The sequence below is a fragment of the Mobula birostris genome, chromosome 2, assembly GCF_030028105.1.
Source record: "Mobula birostris isolate sMobBir1 chromosome 2, sMobBir1.hap1, whole genome shotgun sequence".
NCBI classification, from domain to species: Eukaryota; Metazoa; Chordata; class Chondrichthyes; order Myliobatiformes; family Myliobatidae; genus Mobula; species Mobula birostris.
In genome coordinates this window covers 95,532,764-95,559,157 of record NC_092371.1, presented here as the reverse complement: position 1 = coordinate 95,559,157, position 26,394 = coordinate 95,532,764, and the positions used below count along the sequence as shown (strand labels likewise).

The 26,394-nt window shown below is 43.1% G+C and overlaps 1 protein-coding gene across 2 annotated transcripts in view; it reads left to right on the top strand.

The window, feature by feature from the left end:
* ppil2 (peptidylprolyl isomerase (cyclophilin)-like 2) overlaps positions 1-9,957 on the top strand; it is a 352,242-nt gene extending 342,285 nt beyond the window's left edge. For both annotated transcript variants that reach the window (XM_072245362.1, XM_072245369.1), the window contains 2 exons: positions 7,752-7,894; positions 9,164-9,957. In XM_072245362.1, the coding sequence (XP_072101463.1) occupies positions 7,752-7,894; positions 9,164-9,260 (240 nt within the window). In that variant the 3' untranslated portion in view covers positions 9,261-9,957. The remainder of the gene's footprint in view (positions 1-7,751; positions 7,895-9,163) is intronic.
* Positions 9,958-26,394: the final 16,437 nt, after the last annotated feature.

Genomic DNA, 26,394 nt, shown 5'->3' with positions numbered 1-26,394 from the left:
CTGCAGATGCACAGATCTGGAGTAAAAAACACAAATGCTGGAGGAACTCAGCAGGTCAAGCAGCATCTGTTCCCACTGATATTTCAAGTCAAGTCCCTTCATCAGGACTGAGAATTAAGGCGGCGGGGGGGCGGGGGTAGCTAGTATAAAGAAGGGAAGGAGAATGGTGAGGAACTTATCTGGCAGATATCCCTGACATTGCTGTCCTGGGGAGATCATGTCCCAGGAATGCAGAAAGAATCTGTGAAGGTTCTAAAGAAGTATTGAACAGGATCTTATCAGTGAATGATACAAGCAATTTACCTGAAATTGTGCTAAAATAATGTCTAAAAATAAAAGACAAGGCTAACTGGTTTAGGCAGCCTTGGTTATCAAGGGATATTGAGGCCCAAGTGAAGAAAAAGGAAGCTATATCAGGTATACACAGTTAAGATCTAACAAGGAGCTTGAGTATGAGAAAGCAGAAATAACGAAGAAGTCATGGGGTTACTCTGGCGGAAAAAAATCCCAAGGGCAAGAGGATAGCAAGGGACTAAATTGATCCTCTTGAAGATTAACGTAGTCATTTATGCATGGAACTGATAGAGATGGGGGGAGATCTTAAGTTAATTTTTTGCAATTTACTTGGGAGACAGACATGGAGTCTATTCAACTAGGGATAAAAGTACTGACATCATTGACTGTATCCAGATTATGGAAGAGGAGGCGCTTGCTGTTGTGAGGTGAATTAGGGTGGATAAATCCCTAGAGCCTGGCGATGCAGAGACATCCTTAGGCACGGGTGAGGTGCTAAAGGACTGGACAATAGCTAAAATTGTTCTGATGTTTAAGAAAGGCTCTAAGAATATGCCAGGAAATTCTAATCGGGTGAGCCAAGTTAGTCATGGGTAAATTATTGGAAGCTATTCTAGCCAACAGCTAACATCAGAATCTGTCTGCTTCACTGATACCTGCAGGAGAAGGTGATCAAAGTTCAAAGTAATGTTTAGGGCACCATGGTTGAGTAGTGGTTAATACAATGCTAGTACAGCTTAGAGTGTACTAGCAGATTTAATTCCAGTGCTCTTCTGTAAGGAGTCTCTGTACCTCCTCTGTGTGGAATGCTTTTTATTTAAGTATTTCTTACTTACTTACTTACTTATTTAGCTAGCTAGCTAGCTGGCGATACAGCATGGAGTAGGCTTTCTGACTCTTCAAGCCCCACCACCCCAGCAACCCCCAACAAACCCAATTAAGCCTAACTTAATCCCAGGACAATTTACAATGACCAGTTAATTTACTCGGTACATGTTTGATCCGTGGGAGGAAACTGGAGGACCTGGAGAAAACCCACGCATTCGACGGGGAGGACGTACAGACACTCCTTAGAGAATGGTGCCAGGATTGAAGTCTGACCTCTGGAACGCCCTGAGCTGTAATAGCAATGTGCTAACCACTACGCTACCGTGGCACCCTAAAAGTTTACTTTGAACTTTGATCACCTCCCCCACAGGTACTGGTAAAGCAGATAGTTTCCCACTATTTTAGTAATATCAGAAATATTGTTTTGCAGTGAAATTAGCAGGATATGCTGTCAATCCAGTAATAACACAACTGTATCTCTTCTTATTTGTCCCCACTACTCCCCACAAACTGAGGATGACTTACTTAACCCCTGGGCTGTAGAAATTGGGGTTAGGATTGAACCCATGTCATTGGATAGCGAAGCAGCAGCTCCACTAGCATGTCACCATGCCCCATTCGTTAAATAGGATCTGATTAAGGAAAGTCAATGTGGCTTTGTGTGTGGCAGGTTATGTCTAAGGAGCTTACAAGAAGGCTGATGAAGGAAAGGTGGTGGATGTAGTCTACGTGGACTTTAACAAGGCCTTTGACAAAGTCCTGCATGGGAGGCTTGGCATTCAGGATGAAGTAGTTATTGGCTACATGAGGGGCAGGACTGGCAGCTTAATATTCCAGGGTTCTGATGTTTCAGATGTGATCGAGGCAGAGGAATGAAAGGTGGGGGAGTAGCATTGCTTGTTAGGGAAAATATTACAGCAGTGCTCAAGCAGGACAGATTGGAGGGCTTGTCTACTGAGTCCTTATGGGTGGAGCTGAGAAACAGGAAAGGTATGGCCACATTAGTAGGATTGTATTACAGACCACCCAATAGTCAACGAGACTTGGAAGAGCAAATCTGCAGAGAATAGCAGGCAACTGCAGGAAACATAAAGTTGTGGTGGTAGGGGATTTTAATTTTCCATATATTGATTGGGACTCCCATACTGTTAGGGGTCTAGATGGTTTAGAGTTTGTAAAATGTGTTCAGGGAAGTTTACTAAATCAATATATAGAGGGACCAACTAGAGAGGATGCAATATTGGATCTCCTGTTAGGAAACGAGTTAGGACAAGTGACGGAAGTCTGTATAGGGGAGCACTTTGGTTCCACTGATCATAACACCATTAGTTTCAACTTGATCATGGACAAGGATAGATCTGGTCCTAGGGTTGAGGTTCTGAACTGGAAGAAGGCCAAATTTGAAGAAATGAGAAAGGATCTAAAAAGCGTGGATTGGGACAGGTTGTTCTCTGGCAAAGATGTGATTGGTAGGTGGGAAGCCTTCAAAGGAGAAATTTTGAGAGTGCAGAGTTCGTATGTTCCTGTCAGGATTAAAGGCAAAGTGAATAGGAATAAGGAACCTTGGTTCTCAAGGGATATTGCAACTCTGATAAAGAAGAAGAGGGAGTTGTATGAAATGTATAGGAAACAGGGAGTAAATCAGGTGCTTGAAGGGTATAAGAAGTGCAAGAAAATACTTAAGAAAGAAATCAGGAGGGCTAAAAGAAGACATGAGGTTGCCTTGGCAGTCAAAGTGAAGGATAATCCAAAGAGCTTTTACAGGTATATTAAGAGCAAAAGGATTGTAAGGGATAAAATTGGTCCTCTTGAAGATCAGAGTGGTCAGCTATGTGCGGAACCAAAGGAAATGGGGGAGATCTGAAATAGGTTTTTTTCGTTGGTATTTACTAAGGAAACTGGCATGAAGTCTATGGAATTAAGGGAATCAAGTAGTGAGATCATGGAAACTGTACAGATTGAAAAGGAGGAGGTGCTTGCTGTCTTGAGGAAAATTAAAGTGGATAAATCCCCGGAACCTGACAGGGTGTTCTCTCGGATCTTGAAAGAGACTAGTGTTGAAATTGCAGGGGCCCTGGCAGAAATATTTAAAATGTCGCTGTCAACGGGTGAGGTGCCGGAGGATTGGAGAGTGGCTCATATTGTTCTGTTGTTTAAAAAAGGATCGAAAAGTAATCCGGGAAATTATAGGCCGGTAAGTTTAACGTCAGTAGTAGGTAAGTTATTGGAGGGAGTACTAAGAGACAGAATTTACAAGCATTTGGATAGACAGGGACTTATTAGGGAGAGTCAACATGGCTTTGTGCGTGGTAGGTCATGTTTGACCAATCTATTGGAGTTTTTCGAGGAGGTTACCAGGAAAGTGGATGAAGGGAAGGCAGTGGATATTGTCTACATGGATTTCGGTAAGGCCTTTGACAAGGTCCCGCATGGGAGGTTAGTTAGGAAAATTCAGTCGCTAAGTATACATGGAGAGGTGGTAAATTGGATTAGACATTGGCTCAATGGAAGAAGCTAAAGAGTGGTAGTAGAGAATTGCTTCTCTGAGTGGAGGCCTGTGACTAGTGGTGTGCCACAGGGATCAGTGCTGGGTCCATTGTTATTTGTCATCTATATCAATGATCTGGATGATAATGTGGTAAATTGGATCAGCAAATTTGCTGATGATACAAAGATTGGAGGTGTAGTAGACAGTGAGGAAGGTTTTCAGAGCCTGCAGAGGGACTTGGACCAGCTGGAAAAATGGGCTGAAAAATGGCAGATGGAGTTTAATATGGACAAGTGTGAGGTATTGCACATTGGAAGGACAAACCAAGGTAGAACATACAGGGTTAATGGTAAGGCACTGAGGAGTGCAGTAGAACAGAGGGATCTGGGAATACAGATACAAAATTCCCTAAAAGTGGCATCACAGGTAGATAGAGTCGTAAAGAGAGCTTTTGGTACATTGGCCTTTATTAATCCAAGTATTGAGTATAAGAGCTGGAATGTTATGCTGAGGTTGTATAAGGCATTGGTGAGGCCGAATCTGGAGTATTGTGTTCAGTTTTGGTCACCAAATTACAGGAAGGATATTAAATAAGGTTGAAAGAGTGCAGAGAAGGTTTACAAGGATGTTGCCGGGACTTGAGAAACTCAGTTACAGAGAAACGTTGAATAGGTTAGGACTTTATTCCCTGGAGCATAGAAGAATGAGGGGAGATTTGATAGAGGTATATAAAATTATGATGGGTATATATAGAGTGAATGCAAGCAGGCTTTTTCCACTGAGGCAAGGGGAGAAAAAAACCAGAGGACATGGGTTAAGGGTGAGGGGGGAAAAGTTTAAAGGGAACATTATGGGGGGCTTCTTCACACAGAGAGTGGTGGGAGTATGGAATGAGCTGCCAGACGAGGAGGTAAATGTGGGTTCTTTTTTAACATTTAAGAATAAATTGGACAGATGCATGGATGGGAGGTGTATGGAGGGATATGGTCCGTGTGCAGGTCAGTGGGACTAGGCAGAAAATGATTCAGCACAGCCAAGAAGGGCCAAAAGGCCTGTTTCTGTGCTGTAGTTTCTATGGTTCTATGGCTTAGTGGGAGAAGCCAGAGAGTGGTAGCAGATGATTATGGTAGGCAGAAAGTTTGAAGTTAATAACTCATCTCCTTCTACCTTTGGCCACGAACTTATCAACCACCCCTGATGAGTTATTAACCTCAAACTTTCTGCATAATCACTCAGAGTTGAACTACATGTACATGTAATGTGAGCTGTATAACTCATCTCCTGCCACCTTAGGCCACGAACCTATCAATCACCCCTGTTGTGGACACTTTCTGGAGGTCCAAGGTCCGTATGCTCCACAACTGCTGGACTAAGTGTGTAAATGTAGGAAGGGACTATGTTGAAAAATGAATGTGCTAGGTTTTCTAAAATTGACTGCTTCTACCTCAGGCCACGAACTTATCAATCACCCCTGGTATAAGTAGGTGAGTTATGATGTACCTTTACGAAATGGTTAATCCAAATCTAGAATATTAGGTAGGATTTACGTCTTCATGCTTAACAAAATGTATATTTGCACTGAAGGGTGTCAAAGCTGAAAGTACAAGTATGTTACCATATACATCCCTGAGATTCATTTTCTGTGGGCATACTCAATAAATCCATCAAATAATAACTATAACAGAATCAATGAAAGACCACACTAACTAGGGCATTCAAACAGTGTGAAAAACACTGTGAAAATACAAAAAGGAAGAATGAATGAATGAATGAATAAATAAATAACCAACCAACCAACCAACCAATAAGTATTGAGAACATGAGATGAAGAGTTCTTGAAAGTGTTTTCATTGGTTGTGGGAGCGTTTCAATGATAGGGCAAGTGAAGTTGAATGAACTTTGACTCAAGAGCCTGATGGTTGAGGGGTAATAAGTGTTCCTGAACCTGGTAGTGAGAGTCCTGAGGCTCCTGTACCTTCTTCCTGATGGCAGCAGTGAGCAGCGAGCAGGTCCTGGGTGGAGAGGGCACTGATGATGGAAGCTGCTTTCCTGCGACAGTGTTTCATGTAGATGTGCTCGGTGGTGAGCATCCTTTTAAGACAGCTGGGTAGAATTTCTTCTCTCGGTTGTGACTGTTTGGAATTCTTTACCCAGGGAACTATGGAGGCAGACTCATTGAATATTGTGATGGACAGACATTTGAAGTGCAAGTGGGATGGGGGCAGTGGTGGGCAGGCAGGAAAGTGTTTTTGAGGTCAAGATTGGATGAACCGTAATCTTATTAAATAAGAGAGTAGCTGGGAGAGGCCAATTACCCTGCTGTTCCATTAGCATTTATATTTTCAAGACATTTCCCCTGTGGTGTGCTTTCCCCATTATTACATCTCACAGATGTGACTTACTAATAACTTACAATGCCCGTTATTTCATGTTATGTTTATAAAGCAAGGAACTTATATAACCATATAACAATTACAGCACAGAAACAGGCCATCTCAGCCCTTCTAGTCCGTGCTGAACTCTTACTCTCACCTAGTCCCCCCGACCTGCACTCAGCCCACAACCCTCCATTCCTTTCCTGTCCATATATCTATCCAATTTAACTTTAAACGACAACATAGAACCTGCCTCAACCACTTCTGCTGGAAGCTCATTCCACACAGCTACCACTCTCTGAGTAAAGAAGTTCCCCCTCATGTTACCCCTAAACTTTTGTCCTTTAACTCTGAACCCATGTCCTCTGTTTGAATCTTCCCCACTCTCAGTGGAAAAAGTCTAACCCCGTCAACTCTGTCAATCCCCTTCATAATTTTAAACACCTCTATCAAGTCCCCCCTCAACCTTCTACGCTTCAAAGAATAAAGACCTAACTTGTTCAACCTTTCTCTGTAACTTAAGAGATAAAACCCAGGCAACATTTTAGTAAATCTCCTCTGTACTCTCTCAATTTTATTGACACCTTTCCTATAATTCGGTGACCAGAACTGTACACAATACTCCAGATTTGGCCTTACAAATTCAACATTACATCCCAACTCCTATACTCAATGCTCTGATTAATAAAGGCCAGCAAACCAAAAGCTTTCTTCACCACCCTATCCACATGAGATTCCATCTTCAGAGAACTATGCACCATTATTCCTAGATCCCTCTGTTCTACAGCATTCTTTAATGCCCTACCATTTACCATGTATGTCCTATTTTGATTAGTTCTATCAAAATGTAGCACCTCCCATTTTTCAGCATTAAACTCCATCTGCCATCTTGCAGCCCACTCTTCTAACTGTCCCAAATTTCTCTGCAAGTTTTGAAAACCTACCTCATCATTCACAACACCACCTATCTTAGTATCATCTGCATACTTACTAATCCAATTTACCACCCCATTATCCAGATCATTACTAAATATGACAAACAACATTGGACCCAGTACAGATCCCTGAGGCACACTGCTACACACCGACTTCTATAATGAAGTCCATTACAATGAGCCAATAACAGTTTGTCTGTCTATCCCACGTACAGAGCCTTTCTGAACTGGTTTCGTCAGAAATGACTGAGTATTTCTGTACAAGTAGCATGCATAGTCAGGCAGCCTCTCCAATTGAGCAACTTTGCATGGATCTGGGGCAGAGCATTGACCCAGGCCTCATCTGTAAGTCAAACAAACGGCAGATGCTGGAAATCTAAAATAAACTCTGAATCACTCAACAGGTTAGGCAGCACCTGTGGAAAGAAAAGGTTAGTACTCCAGGTTGGAGACCCTTCCTCAAAGCAGCCATTCTGGTGAAATTCTCCAACCTGAAATGTAAACTCTGTTTCTGTTTCCACAGATGCTGCTTGACATGCTGAGTATTTCCAGCAACCTGAATATGTACCCATCTCACCTCACCTCACCTCACCTCACCTCACATCATCACCCTGTTGCAGCAGGAATGATTGCAGGTAGAATGTGTCATCCTGTTTTGGAAAATTAAGCACCAGAGGAAAAGACTTTTCTTCCATATAGCTGGATGTTGCAGGTTTAACTCATTGTACTGTACAACAATTATAAGTTTGTTTTATGCACTTTAATATACGCAGACAGAAACCCTTGTGGATGGGGTGAACGTTTCCTTATCCTTCATTTCTTTATTATTAGATTGCAGCAGAAAGGGAGAAAAACAGGAACGAGGAAGAGGAGGAAAAGGCCAAAGCAAAGCCATCAGAGCCTAAAAGCAGTGCAAATACTGCCCCAAAAACCTATCGACAAGGAGTTGGGAAATATATTAACATGGAAGCTAAGTAAGTGTCATTTTATAATTTCAAAGTGCATGAAAACTATCAGCTCTTCACATCAAATGCGGCAGGGTCCAGGAAAATGTAGCGTGCATCTTCACACATGGAGAGCAAGTGTCATCCAGGCGACTGGGTAGATTTCACCATACTTGCATGCTGACTTCAGGAATTTGTTATACTTCCAATATTAGCTAAAGACATGAATCCTTGGGAGAAATTTGTGCAGAAAACTTCCCAATAGTTTTTATTTCACTCTTTAATGGAGATTCTGCTGAAACGAGAAGGATAAGAGAGTAATTGAAAGTGTCAGATAATTCCATCTTTGGTACAATAACTTTATATTAGGTGCTGGGCACAGAGCCAGCAGAATTTTGAGGATGTTGACTGGTGACAGAGGAGTGGCTGAGTGGTGCCTCAATGTCAGCAAGATCAAGGAGCTGATAATTGACTTCAGGAGGGGGAAACCAGTCCTCATTGGACGATCAGAGGTGGAGAGGGTCAGCAACTTTAGATTCTTTGGTGTAATCCTTTTGGAGGACCTGTCATGGGCCCAGTAGGTAAATGCAATTCTGCAGAAAGCACGGTAGTGCCTCTACTTCCTTAGGAGTTTGCGAAGATTTGGCATGACATCTAAAATTTTGACAAACTTCTATAGATGTGTGTTAGAGAGCATATTAACTGGCTGCATCACAGCCTGGTATGGAAACACCATGCCCTTGAACAGAAGATCGTACAAAAAGTAATGGATACAGCGCCGTCATTCACAGGTAAAGCCTCCCCACCTTTGAGCACATCTACACAAGGTGAGACAGGAAAGATGTAAAAAGAACCTGAGGGATAACTTTTTCACATAGAGGGTGATTGGTGTATGGAACAGCCTGCCAGAGAAAGCTGTAGAGGCAGGTGAAATTACAATGTTTTAAATACAATTGAATGTATGGATAGAAAAGACAGGATTATTACCCAAACAAGGCAAATGGGACTCGCTCAGATAAACGTTTTAGTTGGTGTGAATGAGTTGGGCCAAGGGCCTAGTTCCATGTTTTACTCAATGACTGCATTACGACTTGCTGTGTGCATTTCCATCATGTTGCTTTAAGGTTGCTGATCAAATAGTCTGTTTACCACTTCAGATTTCTGTGTCAGTAGCCTCGAAACATCAAAGGTCAACTTTGAATTTGCTGAGGGAGAACTTAATTCGTGGTTTGGTGCGTGCTCTGGTGTGGTGTTGCATACAGTATCTTTTTTTCAATACCTTTCTCTTTTCTGTGCTAGAAAACGGATAGCAGAAGATCAGGACAGCGGCCCGTCGACCAGCAGTAGCAAGAAAACCAAAGGGATCACTGGTTTCGGTGACTTTAGCTCATGGTAGAGCTCGGTCTACAAAGCAAACATGCAAGAGGAGAGAACACCAAGCAGGAATACTGGCTGCCCACTCTACAAGATCTTTCCATGTTCAAAAGGAACTCTAAAGGATCTGCAGGTCATCAGATGTGTGACTGATTTTCCACTGGAGGACTCTACCTCTGCTAACTAGAAGTAGTGTGAGATGGGGGAGAAAGGTGAATAAACTAAGCAATTTCTGAATTTCCATCCTAGCACAAATGAGAATTTCATTCTTTGCTGAGACCACATCCTGGATTTTGTCGAATGTCATATTTACGGACAATGGAGTTAGCCATTTTTTCTCATGAAATACTTTTTTATTGCGGTTTCAATTAAACTCTTTTGGATTTTGAACTGAGGTGATTTAATCTGTCCTTTACATGGCTGAGCCAGAAGAACAGTATGCTGAGATGGAGAGTTGTTGCATTTATGTTGTGGGCATTTCTTCCCTCCCGTGTGATTGTTAAGACTGATTATGGTTAAGAGATTATGGTTGTTGGTTAATAGATATCACTTAATTCCATGTACTTATCCAAACTTCTGTTAAATGTTGAAATCGAACCACACCCACCACTTCCTCTGGCACTCCTCTGTGAGGGAAGAAGTTCCCACTCATGTTAACCTTAAATACAATTTTCCCTATTACTCATGTCTCCAAGTCCCAGTAAAACCCTTGTAAATTTTCTCTGCATTGTTTCAATTTTATTGATATCTTACCTGCTGAATGCAACTCAAACAATACTCAAAAGATTCAGTATACCCAGGACAAAGCAGTCTCCTTGATTAGCTCTCCATTCACCACAATTGGTTTCTTTTTCCAAGAGTGCACTGTGGATGCCATGTGTACCATCTACAAAATGCAAAACACCTTCAAGCACACTCCAAAAGCACTTTCAGCCTCTCAAGATGTGGCAGCAATACATGTGTACCTCTCCAGTTACTGGTTCTGCTGACTTGGAAATATGTCACCATTCCTTTGTCACTGTTAATTCTAAGTCCTGTACCTCCCTGTTCAACAACATTGTGGGGGCACTTTCACCAGAATGACTGGCAGTAGATAATGCTGCTCTTGGCACTAGCACCCAGATGCTGGAAAATAAACCAAATAAACAGAAGTGGGTGAAAAGCATGTACTTGATCTGGCCAATCTGCAATTATCAAAGTCGGGTTTCATCCCATGTGCACATGCAATGCAAAACTTTCTTGCAGCAGCATCACAGAGACATATACAGAAATTTTACAAAGAACAACACAAATAAATACAAAACAAAAATGAATTTCAGTGCATAATCAGAAAAATCATATGCCAAATTTTACTCCGTACATCATCACCCCTCAATTTGATGAATCTAAGAATTCACCTGAAGTATTTATAATGAAAAATTACTTATTAAGGCCATAGAAGTTGTAACATATGAATTATAGTCTATTTGTACAACTGACTGTGGGCAGTCGTGGGAGGGTATGTCAACGTCACAGCTTCCCCCTCCCCTCCTGATATAACCCCGTACAAATGCACAGTGAGTTCGTGGCTAGCAAAAGGTGAACTTGATCTTCTGCAAGGTTAACCTTTTGCTGTGTAGTCTGGAGTCTGATGTGATTGTCACTTAAACTCAGCAAAGAATGAGAATGCTGGGCACATAGGAAAAGAGTTGTTATGTGGAAGGCAGTCAACTTGAACTTAGTCGGTTTTGGGACATCACTGGCAGTAAAAATTCTGCTTTCGGAGTACTGATAGGGATCCCAACATCTTAAAAAATGTCGGCGCTACAGAGTGTCGGATCAGCAGCCTGAGCACAGCAGACAATGACAAGGCCGGCTAAAGCAGATATTTGTCAGCAGCTGGGTCTGTTGTACAGCGTAACTTGTTTTGAGTACACAGATACAGTAGTCAAATACAGCATGTTTCCATCACAGACTTTGCGTTGTCACTGTACCAACAACCAGCACTTCAAATACCTCTGTTTTGTGTGTCTTCTGATTCAAGACCAGTGAAACCAAATTCAAATGCACATTCGCTAATGATAGCCCTAGCTGTTGCCAGCACACTGAAGAGTCTGAGGTCTTGGGCATCAGTTAGGATTGGCTACACAAGTGCAGCTGGCTGCGGTGACAACTTACTCCAGTTACTGCAGTCCAACGTCCGTCTTTACTCAGTGCCAGGGAGAGGGAAAATATGACTTACTCAATGCTGAAGCAGCATTCTTGTTGCACATGCAGATCGTGAAACAGAATTCCAAATGAACCGGTCATCCTATTTGAGGTTTGGAATGGTCACAGGGTTTGATTACTGACACCCACATGACCAAGGGCATCACATGCTGACGGATACTAATTCACTCCTGGAATTTGGATGTCACCAGCAAGGTCAGCATTTAATCCCCATTCCTGAGTGCCCATGTGCCGAGTGGTTTACTAGCCACATCAGGGATCAGTTTAACACGTCTACCACTTAATTGTGAGCCAGAGCCACTTGTTGACGGAGAGGTTACAGTGGTGAATCTCCTCCATCTAGATGTTAGGTTTCTACAGCACTCCAGTAATTTCTCAATCACTATTGTTGTTTGCTTTATGGCATTGAAAGTGATTCCTCTGGAAAATTAAACCACGCCTCTACATTATTAAAATAATAAATTAGCACTACACCAACATACCAATTGAGGCATCAGTCTGACATGGACAGGAAACCAGTGTGGGAGAGTTTTTAAAGTGGAACAGCCATTGCACTAGAGCAGCTCCACTCACTCGGCCTCAGAAGTCTGGGTCCAGTGGTACAAACACAAGTCACAAATTGGGGTCTTCCTTGTTTGCAGTGGATGACCATGACGTCTCCTGTACCTCATCATGCTCTTCGCACTCCCCAGAGCATTGCAGTACAGACTGTTAAAATGGTGTACTTGGGTTTGGCCGCGGTCACATGCAAACAGCTACCTGCAGCCACACATGAGAGCTGAGTGTTCAGTGGGGACCAAAGGTGAGTGAGGTACCCTGGAATAGGCATGATAAGCCCCTTCACCAGAGGTGCTACCCATTCGTGGACACCCCATACATTTATATATAAAATATGTCTCTGCCTGTGTGTATTACAGTTTATTCCAGTTAATTGGGCCATTGGTTAATCAAGGCAGCTGCTTATTTGGGAAAACAATTAAAAACAAAACTAATTGAAAAAATTGCCAGGATTGCTTTTGATTATTTGAGACACTATACTGCTTAATTGGGATAGGAGACAATTGCTGAGCAGTTTCTAACTATCGCCATTCCCGTGCACTTGTACAGCCGATAGACATTACAGCGTGCTTAGAGCAAACAGTTTTTAAGTAGAGTCGTGTGTGTGTATATATGTTTGTTTTTATATATTACCTACCATAATAGCAGCACGTGGATGAAAGAAAAATGGAGGGCTATGTGGGTGGGAAACATTTGATTGATCTTGGTTAAAAGGTTGGCACAGCTCGTGGGCCAAAGAGCCTGAGCTAATTTTGAGAATCAGTTATTGGTTGTGAAGGAAAGGTCAGCAACCATCATGCGCTCAACAAAGTCACACAAAGGACTGTAGGACTTTATTATGAATAGGAGGCCATCCAGTCCATCATGTCCATTCCAGCTCTCAGTGGACTAATCCCACCAGTTCCACTTCCCTTTCCTTGTTCTACTCTCCCTCTACAACTTATTCTTCTCACTTACCCATTGACTTCCCATTCTTTTGCAACTTACCCACACTAAAGAGTAACTTACAGTAGCATTAACCTGCCATCACATCTGTGATGTGTAGGAAACTAGAGCACTTGACCGAAGCCCACGTGGTCACAAAAATACATGAAAACTGAACATAGGCAGCAGTCAAAGTCAGGATTGCATGCACGTTCCTGGATCTGTGAGGCAGCAACACTGACTGCTGCCCAGTCTTCTCTTGGTTGTAGTAGAAACATTAGGCCACACACCAAAAGAACCCCACATTAGAGATAAATTACTATGGGACCTTTACATCCAGCCGAGTAAGCAGTCAGACCTATGTCCAATAAAATAGTGGGTGTTTTTTTTTGGAGGGATGGTGACTTTGACATATCAGAAAGCTTCCAATTGCCACTTGCCAAGATTTGTTTGGACAAAGCTCACACATCTGTCCCTCTCCTGTGTCTTTCTAGAACTGGCTCGTTCTTGTTCACAACTCCCACATCTCAGGCCGAGTCCTCATTGTTGTCTCTGCTGCTTCTTCAACATTTCCTCTCCTCCCATTCCTTGCCTCCTGTCCCTCACCCCTCATTGTCGGTGTCACTTCTGTTTTTACCAGTAACATTTGTCTTCTAAATATTTTGAAGCACACTAGCCTCATTGTAAGAAAGCTTTTGTATTTAAATAGCACGATCAGTAGTGAACAAGTGAGCTCAAGGATCTCACCCAGCTACCAGATCATTCCAAAACATGGGTTTTCTCCTGACCAATTGATATTGAACAGAATCAGAATAAGGTTTATTATCACCAGCATGTGATGTGAAATTTGTTAACTTAGCAGCAGCAGCAGCAGCAGTTCAATGCAATACATAATATAGAAGAGAAAAAATAATAATAAATAAATATGTAAGTCAATTACAGTATACATATATTGAATAGATTTTTAAAAATGCAAAAAACAAATACTGTATATTAAAAAAGTGAGGTAGTGTCCAAGGGTTCAATGTTCGTTTAGGAATCGGATGGCAGAGGGGAAGAAGCTGTTCCTGAATCACTGAGTGTGTGCCTTCAGGCTTCTGTATTTCCTAGTTGATGGTAACAGTGAGAAAAGGGCATGCCCTGGGTGCTGGAGGTCCTTAATTATGGACACTGCCTTTCTGAGACACTGCTCCCTAAAGATGTCCTGGGTACTTTGTAGGCTAGTACCCAAGATGGAGCTGACTAGATTTACAACCCTCTGCAGTTTCTTTCGGACCTGTGCAGTAGCCCCTCCATACCAGACAGTGACGCAACCTGTCAGAATGCTCTCCACGATACATATATAGAAATTCTTGAGTGTATTTGTTAACATGCCAAATCTCTTCAGACTCCTAATGAAGTATAGCCACTGTCTTGCCTTCTTTGTAACTACATCGATATGTTGGGACCACGTTAGATCCTCAGAGATCTTGACACCCAGAAACGTGAAACAGCTCATTCTCTCCACTTCTGATCCCTCTATGAGGATTGGTTTGTGTTCCTTCGTCTTACCCTTCCTGACATCCACAACCTGCTCTTTCATCTTACTGATGTTGAGTGCCAGGTTGTTGCTGCAGCACCATTCCACTAGTTGGCATATCTCACTCCTGCATGCCCTCTCGTCACCACCTGAGATTCTACCAACAATGGTTGTATCGTCAGCAAATTTGTAGATGGTATTTGAGCTATGCCTAGCCACACAGTCAGGTGTATACAGAGAGTAGAGCAGTGGGCTAAGGTGCGTTAGTGTTGATCGTCAGTGAGGATGATATGTTATCACCAATCCGCACAGATTGTGGTCTTCCAGTTAGGAAGTCGAGGATCCAATTGCAGAGGGAGGTACAGAGGCCCAGGTTCTGCAACATCTCAATCAGGATTGTGGGAATGATGGTATTAAATGCTGAGTTATAGTCGATGAACAGCATCCCGACGTAGGTGTTAGTGTTGTTCAGGTGGTCTAAAGCCAAGTGGAGAGCCATTGAGATTGTGTCTGCCGTTGACCCATTGTGGTGATAGGTAAATTGCAATGAACCCAGGTCCTTACTGAGGCAGGAGCTCAGGCTAGTCAGACCAATCTCTCAAAGCATTTCATCATTGTCGATGTGAGTGCTACCGGCCGATAGTCATTAAGGCAGCCCACATTATTCTTCTTAGGCATGGGACCTGGAGGAACCTCTGACATCAGCCAATCTGACACAAGACTTGTGATGTGCTGCAGCAATTTAACCCATCTCCCAAAAAAAAATGAAGATAAGAGACTAGAGATGCTGAAATCCAAAGCTAAACTTTCCAGATGAATGGTGTCTACTGGAAATGTTGACTGTCTCCCTCCACAGATGCTGCCTGACCTGCTGAGTTCTTCCAGAAGTTTGTTTTTTAACTCCTGAAGAAACTCCTCTGTCAAGAGAGAAGCCTTCTTTGAACTGCTTAGCCTATGCTTTGAACTCACAACCTCTGAGTTACAAAGGCAGGTCCAATGGAGGTTAGAGGCGACAAATTTCTTTTTTCAACTTTAAAATATATGTTGTTACTCATCTCAAATTCATCTTTCGTTTGATTATTTCAATGTGACCTAATTATAATAGATCTGCAAGACTTGAATAGTATTTTAATTTACAACCCATTTATCACAATGAAGCAACTTTCATCTAAATCATATTGACTTATTCATAAGAATCATAATGGTCAGATCCATCATCTAAGTAAGTGGGTGGTCAATGGCCACTTCAATCAGGACAGCTTTTTGAGGCACTTTGGTTCTACCAGACAAGAGTCAGGATTAAACCTAATGTTGGGGAAATTAATTATGTGAGTGACCAGATTGTCAGGTGGAGACCGTATCGAACGCCAATTTCAGTCTGGTAAGTCAGAGTCTGAAAAAAGTAGGGTGAGAGTAGGTACTTGCAAGTAAGTCTTTTTGGAATGAAATAGTTCAGATGCTGGAAATCCAGAGTAACACACAAAATGCTGGAAACACTAAGCAGGTCAGGCTGCATCTATTGAGAGGAATAATTCCGAGATACAGGAATAAGATCCTATATCTTGGATCTCTGGCTTGCTGAGCTCCTCCAGCATTTTGTGTTCAGGGCCAACATGTTCCCATGACAGTGAAAGTACAAATCCAGACAACTCTGGATGCCTTAGGGGAGATAACAAGAATTAAAGTATATGGCAGGTATGGAGAAATGTGTTAATGAAGGCTGTGCAGTTGATGTAGTCTGATGGATTTCTGTAAGGTCTTTGACAAGGTCCATGATGGGAGCCGTTTGTCCAAATGCTTAGACCCCATGGGATCCAGGAGAATTTGGTAATTAGGATTCAAAACTGGCTCGGTAATAGTAGAAAGAGGTGATAGTAGAGGAGCATTTATGTATGAAGAGAGTTGTCAGGCTACAGGACGATATTGATCAGTCAGTAAGATGTGCAGAGCAATGCCAGATGGACTTTAGTCATGATTGTGGCCATGCATTTTGGGAGACTACACAATAAATGGTGGGGCTGTGTAAGTTTTCTGCAACAGTGGTGTATTAGTATACAAGTCCAAGGATCCCAGAAGGTAACAACATATATAAATGGTTGAGGGGGCATATTGGACACTTTCATTGATCATGGCATAGCATGGGCTGCAGGTTATGGTACAAATGTATAAAACAGTGAAGTGTTATGCTCAAATTAACATGAGAAAAGAGATTCAGCAGGATGGTGCCTACATTAAAGCATTTAAGTCATGAGGAGACCCTGAATGGGTTGGGTTTGTTTTCTTTGAAGCAGAGGAGATTGAGGGAAATAGGTACGACCGTTGGTTAGAAATTTCTCCTCATGGCAAGGTTATAAAAACAAATTGCAGAGGTTTAGAATAAGGAGGAGATGATTTGGAGAGGATCTGAGGAAGAGTTTTTTTCTCTCCCAGAGAGTGGTAGAATCTGGAATGCACCGCATGAGAGGGTGATGGAGACAGAGCCCCTCACAAAATGTAAGTTTATTCAATGAGTCCTTTAATCACCAAGGTATTGAAGGCCATGGACAAGTGCTGGAAAAAGAAACTAGTTTCAGCAGGCTCTTGATGGTCAGCATGGAAATAATTAGATTAGATTAGCTTTATTTGTCACATGTACATCAAAACATACAATGCGTTATTTACATCAAATCAAATCAGCAAGGATTGGGCTAAGCAAGTGTTGCCACTCTTCCAGAACCAGCATAGCACACTCTCAATTCACTAACTCTAGCTCTACGTCTTTAGAATGTGGAAGGAATCTATGTCTTATGGTCTTAAGGTCCTAGGAAATCAGAGCATCTGGAGGAATCCCACATGATCACAGGGAGCATGTACAAACTCCTTACAGGCAGTGGCGGGAATTGAACCACAACTGGTGATTGTTGGTTGGTGCTGTGAAGCAATGTGCTAACCCCTATGTTACCATGTCACCGGTGGTGGGCCGAAGGCCTGTTACTATGTTCCATTATTCAATTACAAGGTGTGACACCGATGGGCAAATTGAAGGGGGTTCCAAGGAACTAGTTTTCTAGCTCAAATCCCTGTGGCACATAGTTAAAGCTCAGAGGGAATGGGTGAACCTTGACCTGTGGAATGATTGGGAACAGACTTCTATTTCTAGTTAGCTTCAAATGAGAAGTTTCCAAGAGGTTACCAGTCACATACTGGCCTTTAAATAGAGGCATTTCTAAAGATAGAAAGGACAAGAATGTATTTAGTGCCTTATCACATCATTCAACCGTCTCAAAGCATCTCACAGGCAATAAATAGTTTGCAGTGCAGCCACTGTTTGTATGCAGATGAACAGATGGTAACTTGTACATTAAAACCACATGTCAGCTAGTATAGCTTTCCTGGTTTCTCCAATATGAGGTGCAATTGCTCAAATCTGAAACAACCAGTCATTTCCACTCTGGTACATTGAGAGCAGGCCGGTAAAGAGTGACCAAGTCAGATTTACTCCAAATCAACTATTGACAAGATGACTATATTGATCTGTTGCAGTCACTCGTGTGCAAAAGGAAAAGAAAACCATTAAAGTGCCAACAGCAACAACAGCTTTCATCTTAATCACAGCTTTTGCTTAAGAACATTACAGCCCACCTCCCAGAGCCATAGCCCTGATATTAGGGGACACTGCAGTGAATTAATGCGACCTATTAATGGTCAAGCTGGTTAAGCTGCTGCCTCAAATATCAAGCAAATCAAGTTCAATCCTAAACTTGGGTGCCGTCTCTGTGGAGTTTGCACGTTGTCCCTGTGACTGCATGGATTTCATTCTGTGTCCCAAAAAGTAGGAAGTATATAGATTTAAGTTGTCCCTTTTGTGGAGCTGAGTGGTAGAATCCGGGGGAGTTGATTGGTTGTGGGTGGAATAAAATAGCATAGGATCCATGTAGATGAATGGTTGATGGTTGGTGTGGATTGAGTGGGCTAAGGCACCTGTTTCCGAATGTGTCTCCCTTTGACTCTAATGCAATTTCTGGTGGCTGTTGAAGTTGGATTTTAATGAGAACCTTCCTGGCTCAGGCAAGAATAAAGATTTTGACTTTGTATTGGAAATGGGAGACAATAACACTCCAGTGGTAAAGTCAGCTTAGTGGGGTGGCATGAGATTTAACTGGTGCAGCTGAATTTTGGATGGGGGACGTCACATGCCAGACCTCATCAAGGAGTCAGCATTGGAAGGGGTGAGAAGCTTCAAGTTTCTCAGTGTCGACATTTCTGAGTGTTGACATCCTGGCACCAACGTACAAGATCAGAGAAAGCTGCAGAATATTGCAGACTCAGCCAGTGCCATCATGGGCAAAAGCCCCTCCCCACCATCGGGGGCACAAGCCCCTCCCCACCATCGGGGACATGGAGGCACACACTCACCATTTTAGGAACAGCTTCCTCCCCAACCACCACCACAATTAGATTTCTAAATGGTCCATCAACACTCCTCACTTTTTACTCTTTCTGCTGTACTTGTTTATTTTTATACATACATCTTATTGTAACATAATCATTGTTTTGTGTATTACACTGTGCTGCTGCCACAAAACAACAAATTTCACAACATATGTCAGCTAAAAAGCAAATCAAAAACACCCAAACACTAATCCCTCCTACCTACAAAATGACCATATCCCTCCTCCTTCCTCATATTCATGTGCCTATCTAAGCATCTCTTAAAAGCCTCTAATGTGTTTTCCTCTACCACCATACCAGGTAGCACATTTCAGTTCTCTGAGTAAAAAACTTACCCATCACATCCCCTTTGAACCTACCCCCTCTCATCTTCAATGCATGCCCTCTGGAAAACAGATACTCCCCGTCTACTCTGTCTATGCCTCTCATAATCTTATAAGCCTCTATCAGATCTCCCGTCAGCTTCTGCTGCTACAGAGTAAATAACCCAAGTTTATCCAGCCCTCTAACCTAGGCACTGTCCTGGTAAACCTCTTCTGCACCTTCTCCAAAGCCTCAACATCCTTCCCATAGTGGGGCAAACAGATCTGTATGTAATACAGGAATAGTCCAGATAGCTGTGAGAGTCAGTAGGCTTATAGTAGACATCAGTGGCTGATGTCTACTATAAGCCTACTGTCATCTATTTAAAACTCAGATGTTTTGGCATCGGGCTTCTTCACTTGTACTCGCTGATGTGCTTCCCAGCAGCAGCATTGCTAAAAAGTGATGAAACAGACGATTCTATAAGGTTAATGTCAAATGATCTCGGAACTGGAAAGATCAGAAGCACTGCTCTGATGAGCTAACCCAGCCTGTTCAAAACAGCGGAGCTGGCGGCTTCCCAGCCAAACACCGGGGAATTTATGGTGACTGTAAGGAAATCCTGCTGCAGTAATGATTCACCTGTGTGTATCTATAATGCATTGTGCAGACAGAGGAAAATAAATATTAGTTGGACAGACAAGGCACTAAGAAACACCTCAAAGCATAGTTACCTTAAAAATGCTCAAATCCACAACTTATTTCTCAGGGAAAGTGGGGCTATTTATACGTAAATTATCTAGTAAAATTCAGGTCTCTTTTTAAGCCACCTTTGTCACAGACTGATACATCAGTTTAATATTAAACGTAAATGGCCATACAACAGCAGCTCATTGAGCCAACAGTGTGTTATGTCACTGAAGCACAACATTGAGCAAAAAACTGGCATCAGGTGACAAAAGCATGTTAGTGAAAGATCATAAATATGAGAGAGTTTGCAGATGCTGGAAATCCAGAGCAACACACACAAAACGCTAGAGGAACTCAGCAGGTCAGACAGCATCTAAGGAAATGAATAGACAGTCGATGTTTTGGGCTGTGACCCTTCTTCAGGCCTGAAAAGGAAGGGGGGAAATGCCAGAATAAAAAAAGTGGAGGGAGGGGAAGGAGGTTGGCTGGAAGGTGACAGGTGAAGCTGGGTGGGTGGGAAAGATCAAAGGCTGGAGAAGAAGGAAACGATTGGAGAGGAGAGTGAACCATAGGAGAAAGGGAAGGAGGAGGGGACCCAGGGTGAAGTAATAGGCAGGTGAGAAGAGGTAAAGGTCAAAGTGGGGAATAGAGGAAGAGGATAGGGATGGAATTTGCTTACCAGAAGGAGAAATCAATATCTATGCCATCAGGTTGGAGACTAACTGGGCTGAATTTAAAGTGTTGCTCCTCCACCCTGACTGAGGCCTCATCTTGGCACAGGAGGAGGCCATGGACTGACATGTCAGAATGGGAATCAGAATTAAAATGTCTGGCCACCGGGAAGTCCCACTTGTGGCAGATGGAGCAGTTAGTGAAAGAGCAGCTTTTAAGAAGTCTCCTAAGGAAGAGGGAGCAGGGAAATCTTGGAAGGGTTTTTCCAGAGTGGAGCCTCAACATCTGAAGGTTTTGCTGTCCAGGATGGGTTGAAGAAAGTGTGGAATAAACGTGGTGGTGTATGTCCCTCCTGACTTTTGTTCCTATATCATGTTGTTACGTAGGAAGAAATATCCATAGACTTTCTCTCAAGGTGGAAATGGCTAATACAAGGGAGAATAATTTTAAGGAGATTGAAGGAAAATATAATGGGGGGGGGGATGTCAGAAGTAAGTTTTTTACACACACAGTGGTGGGTGCGTAGGTTGCCCTGCCAAGCATAGAGAGAGATACATTAGGGGCATTTAAGAAACTCTTAGATAGGCACATGGATGATGGAAAAATAAAGGTTATGTAGGAGGAAGGGTTACATTGGTCTAAGAGTAGGTTAAAATGTCAGCACAGCACTGTGGGCTGAAGGGCCTGTACTGTACTGTGAAGTTCTGTGTTCTGTAACTAGCTGTCCTCCCTCCAACCCTTCTATGTTGTGTGTCCATGTCTCGGGTACCCTTCACTTTCCTCATCTTTTGTCAGCCCTTCCTAGCACCTTCTCCCAGACCCTACCCGAGTCGCTTGGCTTCTGTGAAAGTATTCAATGTACCTGCAGACCATTGTAGTACCAGCCATGCACTCCGGTGTCACAGGGTGAGCAGATTTCAAGGGAATGAAGGAAAGACATTGAAGGAACAGGAAAAGATCCAAGGAAAAATGCTTTATAACAAAGGGGCAGGAAAAGGAGAACAATGGAGAAAGCACACTAAATGAAGGTACAGTAATTGGTAAAACAGCTCAATTAAGGCAAGAATTAGAAGAGGAGTTGATATTTAACACAAAGTCTTCCTACAGGGCCACTCAACAGATGTTTGATTGGATTCTCATTATCCTTTGTGCACTGTTGGGAAGTAATTGACCTGAAATTCAAGGTTAAGATGACGTAGTCAACATGGATTCCTCAGGCGACATCTCCAGATAGCAAATCTCTCCATTTATTTCACTTTTTCTACGTCTTCTGCTTGTTCTTTTTGCCTTGTTTGTGTTACAGTAACGTTTGGAGCCTGTGACATACAGTTTGGAACTCAGTGGAAGGATCCATTTCTCTGCTGTGGTCAGAGAGCTGCTCCTTGGAGATCAGAGACGGGCAGGTGGGGGGGGTGGGGGGGCACAGAAAGATCCGAGAACACAAGCTGGAAAAGGCCAGAGACAAGGAGCAGGGTCATGAACGACTGCATTTCAAAGCGGCAAGGAAGAATGCAGCAGGGTCAGTGATAGCTCCCAACGGAAGCATTCAGACTGGTTTAGCAGTCACTCTACAGTGGGACTGAGCTCGTGCGGTCACTCTCCTCGTATGCAGATGAAAATATGTTTCTGATATTCTGACATTTATGTGAATATTGTACTATACTTTATATTGGTTTTTTGGTGTTTTCTTTCTTGTGGCTGATTGGCGGGTGGGTGATTTGTTAATTTTTTTGCAAGGGGGGAGTTGGGGGTTTTGATGCTACTGTGGCTGTTTCTTTCAACAATGAGGGGGTCGGGAATTGTTATTGTCGCTGTGTTTTTCTGTGAGGGAGGGGGTCGGGAATTGTTATTGTCGCTGTGTTTTTCTGTGAGGGAGGGGTCGGGGATTGTTATTGTCACTGTGTTTTTCTGTGAGGGAGGGGGTTGGGGATTGTTATTGTCGCTGTGTTTTTCTGTGAGGGAGAGGTCGGGGATTGTTATTGTCGCTGTTTTTTCGGTGGGGAGGGGGCTGGGGATTGTTATTGTCGCTGTGTTTTTCTGTGGGAGGAGGTCAGGGATTATTACTGTCGCTGTTTTTCTGTGAGGGAGGGGTCAGGGATTGTTATTGTCGCTGTTTTTTCTGTGGGGAAGGGGTTCAGGGATTGTTATTGTCACTGTTTTTTCTGTGGGAGGAGGTCAGGGATCGTTACTGTCACTGTGTTTTTCTGTGAGGGAGGGGATCGGGGATTGTTATTGTTGCTGTGTTTTTCTGTGAGGGAGGGGTCGGGGATTGTTATTGTTGCTGTGTTTTTTCTGTGGGAGGAGGTCAGGGATCGTTACTGTCACTGTTTTTCTGTGAGGGAGGGGATCAGGGATTGTTATTGTTGCTGTGTTTTTCTGTGAGGGAGGGGTCAGGGATTGTTATTGCTGCTAATTTTTCTGCAAATGAGGGAGTCAGTGAATTGTCATTGTCGCTATTTTTTTTGTTGGGGAGGGAGTCGGGATTGTTATTGTTATTATTTTTTTCTGCGAATGAAGGGGTCGGGGATTGTTATTGTTGCTGTTTTTTCTGCCAGTGAGGGGGTTGGATATTGTTGCTGTCACTTTTTTTGCAAGTGAGGGGGTCAGGGATTGTTATTGACGCAGATTTTTCTCTGCAGGGGAGGGAAGGGGATTCTTGGGGTCTGCAAGTTTTGTTCCTTTTCTTTTTATGCCAGGGTGGGGGACAGAGAGTTGACTCTTCCCTTTCATTAACTCCCATGGTCTTTCTGTATCTCATGGCTATTTGGAGAAGACAAATATCAGAGTTGTATTGTACTTGCATACTCTTACAATAAAGTTAACCTTTGAACCTTTGAAATGATGATATCTTTGTTTCTCTCTACAGATGATGTCTGACCTGTTGAATATTTCCAGCATTTTCTCTTTTTATTTCAGCTTTTCTAATGGTCTTTATGAAGGGAAGTCCTGCTGTCTCTATCCATAGAAACAGGAGTCCACAGATGTTTGAATTTGAAGGAAAAAATGAGCTGCTGGAAGAAATCAATGGATCAGAATGCATCCGTAGAGGGGAACGGACAATTGGTATTTCAGATCAAGACCCTTCATCTGGACAATAGAGTGGAGATAGCTTGTATGAAGAAGTGGGGAGAAAGGTGAGGAAAGAAAATAGATGGAGCTGGGTGAGGAGGAGTTGGTTGTCAGGTGATGGTTAAAAGGTGGAGATAGTGACAGAGGCTTGGAGGTAACAAAGGCCTGTTATTTTCATTGCTTCCTAACATGGATCCACCTATCGCTTGCCAGCTTTCGCCCCACTCTATGTCCCCACCTCTCTTCTGGTTATCTCGCCCTCTTTCAGTCCTGATGAAACATCGTGACCTGAAATGTTGACTGTCCAATTCCCTGCACAGATGCCGCTTGAACTGCTGAGTTCCTCTGGCAGTGCTCTGCTTCTTTCTTAGTCCAGTCTGACCTCTGTGTGGCTCAACACCCAGAGAGGGTGGTTGACCATTCACTACCCTCTGAAGTGAGGGGAGGCCTCTCCGAGCTAGGGATGAGTTCAGGATAGGCAGCAAAACCCCATTCCCTGAAGGAGTAACTTTTAAAAAAGGGCCAATGAGAACTCTTTCAGAACAATCCAATCTTGTGGGAAAGTTCTGCTAGGAAAAGACGTGCAGTAGAATGTGAATAAGGACAAAGGAACGAAGCTATGTGGAATGGCTAAGCTGATTACTGATTACAGATTGCACTCTGGCATAATCATAAATTAATTGAAGCCATGCTTATAGTCTTAAATACCCAAGCAAGCAGTGTATTACCTTGCCAGTGGACTCGAATACAAGGGCATGCAGCTGTTCATTGGGTTCCATTCCTTGCGTGCCAATAGACATACAGTATACTGGAGGGGTTGGATAGAGTTAATGTGCAAAAATTCACAAAGATTTCAAAACTAAGGAGCAAATGTAAGGAAGAAGTTGTCTGTTCAGTAATTTCACCCACAGGGTGATTGATGCCCAGCCACGGGAGCTGAATCGGACAGCATGGCCGTGTGGCCGTTAGCGTGATGTTGTTCCAGTGCTACCCATCACCAGTTGCTGTCCATGTCCTGTCTACAAGGAGCTTGTACATTCTCCTCGTTGCCGTGTGTGTTTCCTCTGGGCGCTTTGATTTCCTCCTACGTTCCAAAGACGTACAGTTGGTGATACTGAGCTGTGGGCACGCTCTGCTGGCACCGGGCACCGGGAGACCAACACACAATCCCTACTGATTTGATGTGACACAAATGGCTCATCTCACTGTATGTTTTGATGTTTCAGTGTAAATGTGACAAATAAAGTTAAACTTTATGAGAAACAGACAAACAGTCAGCAATCAGACCGGGTCTGTTGGTGAGGACTTGAACATAAAGGCGTGGGGCGCAGAGGGGGGCAAACAACACAGGGAGCCTAGAGCTCCGCTGTCACGTACCAGGGAAGCTGAAGAGGTGTCTCTGAAGAGAGGATAAGTGACATTAAAAAGCACACTGTGCTCTCTCTGATGTCTTTGCATGTGCCTAGTGAATACTGCGTATATCTGCTCCGGGTAGATGGAGGCCCCACATCTGATTTAGGAAACACATAACAACACTGCGTGCTGAGGGAGGAGGTAAGTGAAGGAGAGAGTGCTGAGAGGAAGGGAGGGTGTAGATTAGGGTCACTAGGGCAAGGGAAGAAGGTGTGGCAGTCTCATCAGCGCTAGTGTGTTCAGAGTGCACCTTGTCAGTGCTCGGTATCCACACAAGTGTGTGTGATGAAGTCTGGTCTCACCTCTTTGCGTATGGACAAGTCTGAGTGGTAGCAGGCATGTAAAACCCACACAGGCACCTTCCACTGTTCAGGAGTGAATGCAAGTCTTCCCTGGTCCCAAGTCATTGTTGAGACAGGGCCACACAAGGTTCCACTATGGGTATTTTATTTTCTATTCCTTTCGAATTAAGCTTAATACTGGTAGGGTTGGGGAGTGTTTTGGAGTTTATATATGGGTTTCATATGCATCCGAAGTTTGCCTGTCTGTTTTCTGATGTCTTCTTCCTGTTTCACCCCTATTGAGATACTTATTTTCGAAAGTATTAGATCCATATTTTTCTTACCAAAATGTAATATCACATATATACACTTGTGTTAAAATCTAATTGCCGATCATGTGCCAAGTGCATACATTAATAATATTAATAACACTGATAAACTAGTCCTGGGCTTTCACCTGAAATGCTGATGGTTTCTTTTCACCCACAAAGCCTGTTCTTCCCACTGAGTTCCTCAGGCAGACTGTTAATGGCCACACATTAATAATCTTGCGCTGTAATTTGATACTTTCCTCCTTAGCATTGATATTCTGCCCCACTCTAATGTGGTTGCCTCAATAAATTAATTATGGGAATAATTTAGTCTCAATAGACGATAGCCTCGTTTTCACTATGAATGTTCAGTCCCTATACACTTTTATACCCCATCAAAAGGCCTTGAGTCTCTCCGCTTCTTTCTTGACAACAGACCTAACCAGATCCCATCCACCTCCATCCTCCTCCGTCTGGCAGAGCTGGTCCTCACACTCAATAATTTCTCTTACAACTCCTCCCACTTTCTCCAAACTGAAGGTGTAGCAATGGGCACTCACGTGGACCCCCAGCTATGCCTGCATTTTTGTGGCTACATGGCACAGTGCATGTTCCAAGCCTTCACTGCTAATCCTCCCCAACTCTTTCTGTGCTGCATTGATGACTGTATATCTGCTGCTTCATGCACTTGTGCTGAGCTCATCAATTTCATCAACTTTGTCTCCAGCTTCTACCCTGCCCTTAAATTCACTGAGTCCGCTTCTGATACCTCTATGC